At 52.3% G+C, this 11105-nt stretch overlaps 5 protein-coding genes across 5 annotated transcripts, besides 17 other annotated features; all 5 read left to right on the forward strand.

Annotated features, from left to right (window-relative positions):
* The first annotated feature begins 113 nt into the window (after nt 1–113).
* Nucleotides 114–141: a sequence feature (G-rich).
* Nucleotides 142–415: 274 nt separating this feature from the next.
* Nucleotides 416–445: a microsatellite.
* Nucleotides 446–898: 453 nt separating this feature from the next.
* Nucleotides 899–923: a microsatellite.
* Nucleotides 924–950: 27 nt separating this feature from the next.
* Nucleotides 951–1014: a microsatellite.
* A 178-nt stretch (nt 1015–1192) lies between these two features.
* On the forward strand, nt 1193–1897 carry TraAM80_00490 (uncharacterized protein; the record flags this gene model as incomplete). The annotated part of the gene is made up of 1 exon (XM_029377567.1): nt 1193–1897. One exon carries the CDS (start codon nt 1193–1195, stop codon nt 1895–1897), a length of 705 nt encoding a protein of 234 aa, XP_029242540.1.
* A 25-nt stretch (nt 1898–1922) lies between these two features.
* Nucleotides 1923–1944: a microsatellite.
* A 594-nt stretch (nt 1945–2538) lies between these two features.
* TraAM80_00491 (chaperone DnaJ protein) lies at nt 2539–3567 on the forward strand (the record flags this gene model as incomplete). The annotated part of the gene is made up of 1 exon (XM_029377568.1): nt 2539–3567. One exon carries the CDS (start codon nt 2539–2541, stop codon nt 3565–3567), a length of 1029 nt encoding a protein of 342 aa, XP_029242541.1.
* A 338-nt stretch (nt 3568–3905) lies between these two features.
* Nucleotides 3906–3939: a microsatellite.
* A 200-nt stretch (nt 3940–4139) lies between these two features.
* Nucleotides 4140–4193: a microsatellite.
* A 25-nt stretch (nt 4194–4218) lies between these two features.
* On the forward strand, nt 4219–5652 carry TraAM80_00492 (putative dihydrolipoamide dehydrogenase; the record flags this gene model as incomplete). The annotated part of the gene is made up of 1 exon (XM_029377569.1): nt 4219–5652. One exon carries the CDS (start codon nt 4219–4221, stop codon nt 5650–5652), a length of 1434 nt encoding a protein of 477 aa, XP_029242542.1.
* Nucleotides 5653–5756: 104 nt separating this feature from the next.
* Nucleotides 5757–5838: a sequence feature (A-rich).
* An 865-nt stretch (nt 5839–6703) lies between these two features.
* Nucleotides 6704–6741: a microsatellite.
* Nucleotides 6742–7065: 324 nt separating this feature from the next.
* On the forward strand, nt 7066–8199 carry TraAM80_00493 (putative CYC2-like cyclin, putative,cyclin 6; the record flags this gene model as incomplete). The annotated part of the gene is made up of 1 exon (XM_029377570.1): nt 7066–8199. One exon carries the CDS (start codon nt 7066–7068, stop codon nt 8197–8199), a length of 1134 nt encoding a protein of 377 aa, XP_029242543.1.
* Nucleotides 8200–8296: 97 nt separating this feature from the next.
* Nucleotides 8297–8330: a sequence feature (GA-rich).
* A 328-nt stretch (nt 8331–8658) lies between these two features.
* Nucleotides 8659–8683: a microsatellite.
* Nucleotides 8684–8722: 39 nt separating this feature from the next.
* Nucleotides 8723–8755: a sequence feature (A-rich).
* A 611-nt stretch (nt 8756–9366) lies between these two features.
* Nucleotides 9367–9415: a sequence feature (GA-rich).
* A 137-nt stretch (nt 9416–9552) lies between these two features.
* Nucleotides 9553–9600: a microsatellite.
* A 248-nt stretch (nt 9601–9848) lies between these two features.
* Nucleotides 9849–9880: a microsatellite.
* Nucleotides 9881–10131: 251 nt separating this feature from the next.
* Nucleotides 10132–10168: a sequence feature (A-rich).
* Nucleotides 10169–10207: 39 nt separating this feature from the next.
* Nucleotides 10208–10231: a microsatellite.
* A 360-nt stretch (nt 10232–10591) lies between these two features.
* On the forward strand, nt 10592–10948 carry TraAM80_00494 (uncharacterized protein; the record flags this gene model as incomplete). Its single annotated transcript, XM_029377571.1, has 1 exon — nt 10592–10948. One exon carries the CDS (start codon nt 10592–10594, stop codon nt 10946–10948), a length of 357 nt encoding a protein of 118 aa, XP_029242544.1.
* Nucleotides 10949–11105: the final 157 nt, after the last annotated feature.

An 11105-nucleotide genomic window follows, 5' to 3' on the forward strand; every position in this document is an offset into this window, starting at 1 on the left:
GGCTCGTCATGCGAGGGGGAGGGGCGGTTGCGGGGTCTTCAACGGCTGCCACGTTGTGGGTTCACGGCGAGGCCTCAGTTTTTGTAGATTGCTTTGTGCACCAATTGGTGTACTGGTGTGGGTGGGTGGGTGTTTGGTGGGCTTCCTCCGGTGTGGGGGGATGCGTTCGCTCAGCCAAACTACGATCTCCTTGTTCGGCTCTTTCCTAATGTGAGGAGAAGGAGCAAAGACCCCACCCCCACCATGTGAATTCTCCTCGCGACGTGCCGAGTCATAAGATCGTGTTTGCTCCGCCTTTGTGAAGTATGCTCGTCCATTATTGTGGTCATTTTTGTGTGTGCGTGTTCCAACTGCACTCGTGTGTAGGTATGGGGCTTTCCTCCTGTTTGCTGAGGCCGGTGCGCTTGCTTGTGAAGCGGCGGCGGCCCGGAGGCGCGGCGCGGCGTTTGAGACAATTTTCTTTCAACAACTGTGCGAACATGAATAGTGATGAATTTTGTTTCCCCTAATCCCTCAGAGGCAAATGCGTGCATTCACCCGCACGAGTAAACATAATGTTTGACTCTGCCAGCGTGACTACTGGCAATGACTACTTCCACGCTTAAAGAAGAGAATATATATGTATATTGTTCTTGATGGACGTTATTGTTGCTGCTGCTGTGCTGATTTCCGGCATCATCGTTCTTCTCACCGTCACTTCTTTCTCTACCCCCGTGTTGCCTCAGGCAACCTGCGCCCGGCGTTAACGATGGCGCCACGGGCGGAGCACTAATAGTATTGTTTCTAGTGTCTGTTGTGAGGGATATCAGGTGACTTTCACTCTGGAGAATCGTTAGTATTTATTTTTAAATGTTTTTTTTTTTGGTTTGTTGTTGTGCATATCTTTTTTGACCTTTTATGTGTGTGTGTGTGTGTGTGTGTGTCTCCGTGCGCATTTCTGTTTACTGCAGTCTCTTCACGCTTCTGTTTTTCTCTCTCTCTCTCTCTCTCTCTTTCTTTCTGCTCTGTGTCACTTGGCTGTGGCGTGTCCTCCTGTGGGCTTGTGTACTGTGGGCCTCTCCCGAACATACGCATGCACAAACGGGCGCTTCTTATTTAAAACCAAACAACAACGACGAGGTGAAGGTGCGCAGAGGAGAGCGCGAGGGTCGTATCGCTACGATTACTTTATCATCAGTACCGTTTGGCTCCAATGACGTCGGGCGACGTGGGTGGTGGTGGCGGTGTGCGTGAGCTCGGCACCGTGACGGCAGGTATGGCCATGATGAACTTTGATGAAAAGACGCGGCCGTACACGCGTGCCGACTTTTTGAACTTTCTGCAGAACTACGAGAATAATTTGAGCCTGTCGGAGATTCGCCTCATTGAAAAGGGTATGCTTGGCACCTTTGTGGGGATGCCGCTTGGATTCTTTCTCGGATACAAGCTCAGTTCACGTCTTGCCTGGCACCGCATCGTTCGTGTATTTGCCACGATCGACGGCAAGGAAGCTGCAGGCAAGCCGTCGTGGATAGTGCGCAACATCCCACGCATCGGAAAGACGCTGTTTGGCCTGACAGCGGCGACGATTCCGTACATGGTGGCGCAGCAGTGGTTTATCTCACGGGTGCTGGAGCTTGACGAGCACGAGAGCAACCTATCTTTTCACGTGCGGCGCCTCATGATCACGCAGCGCAGCGGGATGATGTTCAAACGTACAGCCACGCGCGAGGTGACGCGCGAGGAGCAGGAGCAACTTCTGCAAAATGCTACCGAGCAAATGGAGGAGAACCGTATGGGTCGTAGGGGTGGTGCACCCGCAGGGACGATGGACGTCAATCTGCGCCTAGGGCAGCAGGTGATGACGCCCGTGGCGCAAAGCGGCTATAAGCCCATGCCGGGCCAGTCATCGTCGTGAGGGACGGCGGCGACGTAGATGGTGCGGGGGTGGGGGGGGGGGGGAGGCGAAGGGCAAAAGGAAACGAGGGGCCGCGAATGAAGACAGTTGTGCACCGACATGAGTGACAACAAATACACTCCCTCTCCTTCTCACACGCACAAGGAGATATGCAAAAAGATTTGAGTCGCTCAATTTGTCCATTCCAACGTTGCATCTCTTCACGACGTCGTTCTTCTTTATTATTATTTCTGTTTTTTTTTACCGTTTTGTTTTTGCTTTGCCCTTTGTTGGATTGTGCCGGAAGTTGGACGCCCAACGTCCACAGCGAACGCACAGGCACATCTCTTTACGGGTTGGTCAAGCAAAGGGACGAGACACAAACACACAAAGAAAAGCGAAGGGAACGCCCACAAACACATAAACACGACGGGGCCAATATTAACAGGTGGGCGGCAATACGGGACGGTGTTGTACAACGTTGGTGCTAGTCAATCGTACCGTCAATAATAAAAATGACGGGAACATTGCGACGGGCGTGTCTGACGCCTCTCCTTCCCATTTTTCTTTTGCTGTTTTTGCTGTGCTTCACCGCTCCCACTTCGGCCTTCTTCGGCGGAGGGGGACAGGCACGTGCACCTGCCCCCACGGAACATGAAGAGATGGACTACTACGCCGTGCTTGGCTTAACTGAAAAAGCTACAGAGAAGGAGGTGCGTCAGAAGTTCCGCGAGCTTTCCCGCAAGTACCACCCTGATGTGACAAGGAGTGAAGAGGCCAAAGTGATGTACAGCAAGATTAATCGCGCGAATGAGGTTCTCTCCGACAAAAAGAAGCGCCGCATGTATGATATGCGGGGCGAGGAGGGTCTGCGGCAGCTTGAGCGGGCGTTGGCGCAGAACGACCAAGGGCATTCCCTGGATCCTTTTGCCCGGATGTTTGGCATGGGTGGCGGTGGTAACCTGCGCGGGTCTAATTCGGAGGGCAAACTCTACGTCGATCTCGAGGATGTGTATAGGGGAGGTCAGAAGGCGTTTGTGTTTAGCAAGCAGAAGGTGTGCACCAAGTGTAAGGGTAATGGTGCCGCCAAGAGCAGTGGAGTGACGGTGTGTTCCCACTGCCGCGGTCACGGTATTGTGATTCAGCGTCTGCAGCTTGCCCCAGGCATGTACCAAGAAGTGCAACAGGCGTGTCCACATTGTCAGGGGCAGGGGCGTGTTGCAAAGCACAAGTGCCCCGCGTGCAATGGCAATAAGGTCGTCCGCGGCGATGTCACGCTGACGATGGATATTGAGCAGGGCATACCTGAGGGGCACAAAGTGCGGTTTGAGATGGAGGCCGATGAATCACCAGACCTTGTTCCCGGAGACCTCATCATGACAGTGCTCACAAAGCCTCACCCGCGTTACTCGCGCCGCTCAAATGGCCTCGATCTTGACGCCTCGCTCACTGTGACGCTAAAGGAGGCACTCTTGGGATTTGATCGACGCATGAAGCACCTTGACGGGACGGAGGTGCTTGTGCACGCCACTGGTGTGACGCCGTACGGTAAGGTGCTGAAGATCCATGGGAAGGGCATACCACGGCACCACCTCCCCTCGGAGAAGGGGGATCTATACGTGAAGGTGATGTTTGAGCTTCCAAAGTTCTTGACGGAGGCTCAGAAGAGGGAGATTGAGGAGCACCTATGATGGATAAACGGTTTGGACGTGCCTGACCCTCCACATTATTGTCATTGCCACTGCTACGGGGCAGGCCTTACTTTTTTCACCGCCACACGTAGGCATATGGTGCGCATTCCATCAGTCAGTCTGTGCCTCGTTTCCCTCACACACCCACCCACTCACATACTCCAAGCCGACATGCATTTGTGTGGCCGGAATGGTTTTTTTTTTTTTGTTTTATCCCGCCTCATTTTTGTTCCTCGTCCTGTTTGCTTCCTACCATCTTTAAAAGCCGAATGAGTTCGCCCGTGCAAACATACATGGAAGTAAACGTGGGAAAACTACGCGAGGGCGAGAGGACATGTGGAGGGAGGGAGGGAGGGAGAGAGAGAGAGGGGGTATGTTTGTATTTGTGCGTGTGTGTTGAACTCGCCTTGACGTTGGTGTTGCCGGTGATGGATGGTGCCCGCTGGAGCGTGTTTCTCCTTTTGTCTAACCCGCCTTTTTTTTTTTTTCTGCTGTCTTCTTTATATTGTCTGCCGCTCCCCCACCTTCGCAAATAGAAGCACAACACTGAGTGAACTGGTTAAAAGAAGAAAAAGCGAACAAGCAAGCGAAGGGAAGTGACGCAGCAGAGCAAGAGAGTGAAGAGACAAAGAAAGCAAACGTGCACACATAATGTTCCGTCGTTGTGCAGTGAAGTTTAACCCGTACGATGTTGTCGTGATTGGCGGCGGTCCTGGCGGTTACGTGGCTGCCATCAAAGCCGCGCAGCTTGGCATGAAAACGGCGTGTGTCGAAAAGCGTGGTGCCCTCGGCGGTACCTGCCTGAATGTTGGCTGCATTCCCTCGAAGGCGCTTCTCTCCGCGACGCACATGTACCACGATGCCCACACCAGCTTCTCCAGGTACGGCCTTATGGGTGGCGAGGGGATCATCATGGACATTGCAAAGATGCAGGAGCAGAAGGAAAAGGCGGTGAAGGGGCTCACGGGGGGCGTGGAGTATCTGCTCAAAAAGAACAAGGTGACTTACTACAAGGGCGAGGGCAGTTTTGAGACGGCGCACAGCATCAGGGTAAATGGTCTTGACGGGAAGCAGGAGGTGATTGAGGCGAAAAAGACAATTATCGCCACCGGCAGCGAGCCAACGCAGTTGCCTTTCTTGCCGTTTGACGAAAAGGTGGTGCTTTCCTCCACGGGCGCCCTTGCGCTTTCGCGTGTTCCGAAGTCGATGATAGTAATTGGCGGCGGTGTGATTGGTCTCGAACTTGGCAGTGTGTGGGCACGACTGGGGGCGCAGGTGACGGTGGTTGAGTTTGAGCCCCGCTGCGCATCGACGCTCGACAAGGATGTCGCGAAGGCCCTTGTGGAAGCCCTCGCGAAGAATGAGAAGATTAAGTTTATGACGAGCACAAAGGTGGTGAGCGGGACGAACAACGGCGAGAGCGTAACCCTCGAGGTGGAAAGCAAGGACGGTAAGCGCGAGACGCTCAACTGTGAGGCACTGCTAGTGTCTGTTGGCCGCCGCCCGTTTACGGCCGGCCTTGGCCTTGACAAAATTAACGTTGCGACGAACCAGCGCGGCCACGTGAAGATTAATGACCACTTCGAGACCAACGTTGCGGACGTGTACGCCATCGGCGACGTTGTCGACAAGGGTCCGATGCTTGCACACAAGGCGGAGGATGAGGGCATTGCGTGCGTCGAGAACTTGGCAGGGAAGAATGGCCACGTGAACTACGGCGTTATTCCTGGCGTCATCTACACGATGCCGGAGGTGGCATCCGTCGGCAAGACCGAAGAGGAACTTAAGAATGAGGGCGTCGCTTACAAGGTTGGCAAGTTTCCATTCAACGCGAACAGCCGCGCGAAGGCGGTGGCCAGCGAAGACGGATTTGTGAAGGTCCTTGTTGACAAGACGACAGACCGCATTCTCGGCGTGCACATTGTCTGCACCACGGCTGGTGAACTTATCGCGGAAGCGTGTCTGGCGATGGAGTACGGTGCGAGCTCTGAGGACGTTGGCCGCACCTGCCACGCCCATCCGACAATGTCAGAGGCCTTGAAGGAGGCGTGCATGGCATGCTACGCGAAGAGTATTAACTTTTAGTCTTTGGGTGGCGGCTATAAATAAGAGGGGACCTCACGTGCGAGGATGCTCATAAGTAGCCTCGCGGTAGTAGGGATGGACCAAAAGAGGAGAGGGGAGGGGGGAACAACGAAAAGCAAAAAAAAAAAGGATAGTGGAGCAATAAAAAAAACAACAACAAGAGAGGGAAAAGAAAAATAAAACAAAGGGAGGCGTTTCTGTGTATGTGGGTGGTGTACATCAAAGATGCAACGTAGAGGAGGAGAGGAGAGGGGTGCGGTGGGGAAAGGAAAAAAAAAAACACATCGTGGGCCTCCCATTCTCTCTCTCTGTGTGTGTGTGTGCGGTGTGCGGGGAACGCAAACAGCCCCCCCTTCCGTAAGGTTCAGCGTAGCGCACACACAACATCTGGGACAAATAACCACCACAAATCCAGAAGGGGACAACAACGACATTAACAGCAGCTGAGCGGGACAACTGCCTCCGGGGGGTTTTCTTCAGCTGCAACTCAAAGGGGATGGTTGGGTCCATGTGTGTGCGTGTGGATGGGTGGATGAGAAGGGGCGCAAACAAAGCCGGAGTACAGCCGGAGAGGTGAGGCAGCGGTGATGAGTCCGGAGTACTTGCGCTTCACTTTTTTTTTTTTTTATCTTCACGTGTGCACCTCCACTTGCATGCGTGCAGCTGTGAAGGCAAGACTTGACTGGCATGTTTTGTTGCCTCAATAACTTTTTCCCCTCATTTATTCTTCTTTTTTCACCCACAAACACCACTCCGTTTTGTGTTTTTCGCCTTTTTATATTATTTGAAAATTCGTTTCGTGTGTAGAAAAAGACTCATAAAAGGGCCCTCACGGCATCTACGGCCGCCCGTCAATGGTGGGCAGCACTCATTTGGAAGCGCTTTTTTTTTCTTTTTTGCCTCAATTTATTTGTTGGCTCGAGCGTACGCACTCACGCAATTCTCCCTCATGCTACTCCTCTCGCATCGCTGCGGGGCATGCGGACTAGCAACGGCTGTGGGCGTGTTTTCCAAGGGAATTTCCTCTCTGCTTCTTCCCCTTTTGCTCCTCGTTTTTTTTTTTGTTTGCTTTGTTTGTTTGCTTGCTTGCACACACCGCACAGAGACGTAGAAGGACTTAGGCCCAAATTAGAGGTGTCGAGCAGCAGACGAACAGAAGCCAACGTGTGGAGAGCGGGCGGAGGAGAACAAAATACGCACACACAAAAAAAAAAATCGACAGCAGCCGGGACGAGGAGGGGACACGGAGAGGAGGCGGCCATCTGAAAGTGCCACAGCGGACGACGTGGGGGAAGAAATCAAGGGAAGAACAACAAACAAACACATACGGATTAGTTGAGCCACGGGACGTGTTGGTGCCTGTTAGAGACGCGAGACACTTCCATTTACCACAGCAAACATCAACCAGTCATTATGAACCCCACAACACTGCGTGAGGTGTCAAACCTCTCGGGCGGCATCGGCGATGTGAAGCAGCGCCTGGCTCAGCGTATTGGTAGTAGCTGGGACTCCTATCGTCTTGCCCCCTCAACGCTCGTGCCTAGGTCAAGCCTCTACGACCTTTGCCCCGGCACAAAGGAGAGGTCGAAGGAGATGCTTGTAAGTCCCCGCGCCGATCGTTGCCACGCCGATAACCCTGTTTTCTGCAACAACATTGTCAAGGACATCACCGCCATGTACACGGAGTGGGATAAGCAGATTGAAGGGAAGGCAAACAATGACCAGATTGTGGCGTCACCCAGATACTTAACGTATCAGCCGGAGATTAATGAAAAGATGCGTATGATTTTGGTGGATTGGCTCATTGACGTTCATCTCAAGTTTAAACTTCACGCAGAAACAATGTACTTGGCAGTGAATATCTTGGACCGCTACCTTTCCACTGTGAATACGAAGCAGCCGGCGGGAACGTACGTTGCCCGATCGCAGCTGCAGCTAGTCGGTATCACTGCTATTCTGCTTGCCGCCAAGTATGAGGAAATTTGGCCCCCAGTAGTGAAGGAATGTGTACACATTAGTGCCAACACATACACACGGGAGGAGGTCCTCAAAATGGAGCGCAGCGTTTGTTCTGCCTTGTCTTTCCGTTTGACGGTCCCGACGCCGTTCCCCTACCTAGTGCGTCTGCTAAACCTTATGGAGGGATTGGACCATTCTGGATCGTCGGGGGAGGAGTATGGTGTCTACCTGACCCGGCTGCGTCACACCGCCTTCTTCTTTATGGAGCATGGTATGCTTGATTACAAATGCCTGCAGTTTACCTCATCCAAGCATGCAAATGCCTCGCTGTTTCTCGCCCTTTTAACCATACGAATCAAACAAAAAGGCGGCACTTGCTCCTTTGAGGGCGAAACAATTTGGACACGTCATCTGCAACACTACAGCAAGGCAAAGGTGTGTGATTTCAAGGCATGCGCGGAAGCCATACTGGAGTTTGTGAACTATGTTCCCACTACGAAGTATCAGGCGGTGCGGCGCAAGTACAGCAGCGCAAGGTACGGTGAGGTGACAAAGCTCATCATGCCTAACGAGGTCCCCGACCGCTGAGAGCAATACAAGGATCAAATATTTGTTGCCATCCCCTTGCTCCCTCACACCTGTAGTTGGTTATGTGCATCTCCGTTAGAGAAATTGACAGCACTAAAGAAAGAGTGAGTGTGTGAGTGAGAGAGAGAGAGGTCATGCGAACTTTTGTCCCTTTCCTTTCACTGCCGTGGGTGACCACGCGAGGGGGGCCGCTGGTGTGGTGAGAGCAAAGCAGGGAAACACAGAGGGCGGGGGGAGGCACTGTCTCTCCCCGCGCCTTGCCCTTTGTTGCCCTTCCCGCGCTGGCCATCCCTTCGTTTGTTTCGTTCCCACCCTCTTTTTTTTTCACCTTTCTTTCACCCTCCCTCTTCTACACCGCACTTAGAAGTTAGATTCACCCACGTTTTTTGGTCGTTCTGTTCGTGAGCCCCCCTCCCCCTCCTCACTTCCCTCTCTCGTTTCTTCTCGCTCACCCCCCGCGGTTGGGGTTGGGGTTGGGGTTGGGCGTGGAATAGAAGCGGCCGCAGCAAAACGAAACAACTCCAAAAAATTAAAAAAAAAAAACAACAACAAAAAACGTTGCGATGGGGAGGGAGATACCGAAGGAAGCAAAAGAAGAAGGCAAAGCTGCCATGCCTATTTTCCTTTCCTTTCTCCCACTTTGTTTGTATGTGCACCTACCGACCTACATGTATATATTGGGACGGGGCCACGGGGGGCGTGGCACGTGTTGGGAAGGAAGAGAAGCCGAAGCAAACGAAGGAGCAAACAACCAGTTAAAATAATTGAGAACTTGTTTTTCATTTTCCATGCGTCTCCGCGGCGCGTGGGCAGTCAAAAGATGCGAAAGAGAGGCAAGACACACAAACACGCACAAAGTACCAGGAATGGTTCTTTTGTTTCCCATTAGCATCAACATCATCGCCCCTCTTATTTTTCTTTTTAGATGTAGAGTTATGTGTTTGTATGGGACTCTCTCTTTTTTTCTCTGGCTTTAAATCTATATGTATGTATGGCTTTTCCACATGTTTCTCCCGGCCTATCATTTTGTGTGTGTTTCAGTGTGGCTGGATAAGATGCGCGAGTCAATTATGTAAGTATAGATGGAACCAGGGAGAGTGGGGGGAAGAGTAAAACACCCACACACGTCTGCAGGAGATATGCGGAGAAAAGAGACTTGTAAAGAAAAGAGAAGAGTGCTAGCGAGGCACAGAGAGAAATAGAGAGAGAGAGAAAGGCCATTAAGGACATACGTGGAGTGAAACGAGGAATTGAAAAAACACGAACAGAGAGGGTAGCATGTGCCCGTTGGATGGAAGAGGTAAGAGGCTTAGAGAAGTCAGGTTCCTTTCCTCGTATGCTCCTTCGTTTCCCTTGTTTGTTTCCGTTTTTTTTTCTTTGGTTTTGTTCTGTTTTGTTTTGGACACGTGCACGATTATCAATTCATCGCGCGTATGTGGTGTGGTCCCCGCACCTTCTCTGCGTCAGTTTCGTTGCACGTGTGTGTGATCTTTCTTTTTTCTTTTTTTGTCCCACTGTGCTGTGTATGGGTGTGTTTCGCCGCACGATGACGCAGCGCGGTGGAGGAGGTGCATTTGACCGCCGCATTCGGTGTCCGTTGCGTTTAACCTGCCTCGGCCTCGGCCCCTGCAGCAGCAACGACGGCTGCCTTATTATTATTATTATTATTGTTATTATTTTTTGCACGCTCGGGCGCGAAAGCGTTCTTTGGGGATGAGGGTAGGGGGATTTTCCTTCCCATGCAGGAAACCCACACACTGACAAAAACAAAAAAACGAAAACAAACACACAAAGCGAAAAAAAGATGGAGGTAGCGGCTACACGGCCTACTTTAGACCACTTTGGGTCAGAAGAGGCGAGAAGAGAGCACCCGCGAGGCATGCGTAGCCGCGCAGGAGCACTGTTAAATTGAATAAATTGTTCAGGAGAGGGAAAACAAAAAAAGAAACATTAACACAGCAACAACAAAGAGACACGGCGGGGCGTGTCTCTTCTGTCTTCGTGGGCGACACACACACACACACACACACACGCTCGCAAGGTGTGTGCTTGTGCGGGCCATGCGGCCCCGCGTGTGGTGTGTTATTTTTTTGATGATGCGTGTGCGCATCTGTAACGGAGTAGATTCTCGCGGAGGCCGCACCCGCGCGTACGCCTGCGCACATATGGGGTGGGGTGTAGGGGCTGCGGTAGTTTAGAGAGAAATGTTTTTCTCTTTTTTTTGTCTCTTTTAGTCCTTTGCCATATTTGTTTTTTCTTCCTTTTCATTTTGGTTGTCTTGCGGCGCTGCTAGCGCGGTGCACTTCCGATAGAGGGAGTGAAGGGAACAATAGAGAAGAGGTAGAACCTTTTTTATTTTTTGACTAGCGACCAACACGGAGAGGAACGGAAGATGAGGCTTCGCATGTTCCGCGATTTCCTATATCTCCAGCGCTGGGAGCGGGAGGTGTTGATGCGGGACTCACGTCGGGATGGCTTTTTTGTGCGTGCGTTTCGCCAGGTACCGTGGTCGGGAGTCGCCATGTTTTTCTTCATCATGGTCTTTTTTGGCGTGGACCTCGGTGCCGGCATTAAACACACTGCCAAGCAGATCCGGGAGAAGAAGGAAGACGCGATGCAGTCTGTGCAGCTGCAGAAGGTGCAGGCGCGGCAATGGTCCGTGGAGCAGGTGAAAAGCTTTCGTGAGGGGGAAATTCCGAAGCCATCGTGGACGGAGGGAGGCCCACGAGGGGCGAACCCGTCTGGTTAGCAGCCCCGGTTTGTGTGGGGTACGGGGGGTGGGCTGCGTGGCTTTTTACGAAGGATGCAAGCTTCAGTAGTCCGGAAAGCGTGCGCAGGTGCAGGGCGTATTTCTGTAGCGACATCGTGGAACAAAATTTTAGGGTGTGTGCGGGATAGCGAATGTG

The sequence above is a fragment of the Trypanosoma rangeli genome (assembly GCF_003719475.1).
Source record: "Trypanosoma rangeli strain AM80 chromosome Unknown Tra_15.4_contig_00009, whole genome shotgun sequence".
In the NCBI taxonomy this organism is placed as follows: Eukaryota; Euglenozoa; class Kinetoplastea; order Trypanosomatida; family Trypanosomatidae; genus Trypanosoma; species Trypanosoma rangeli.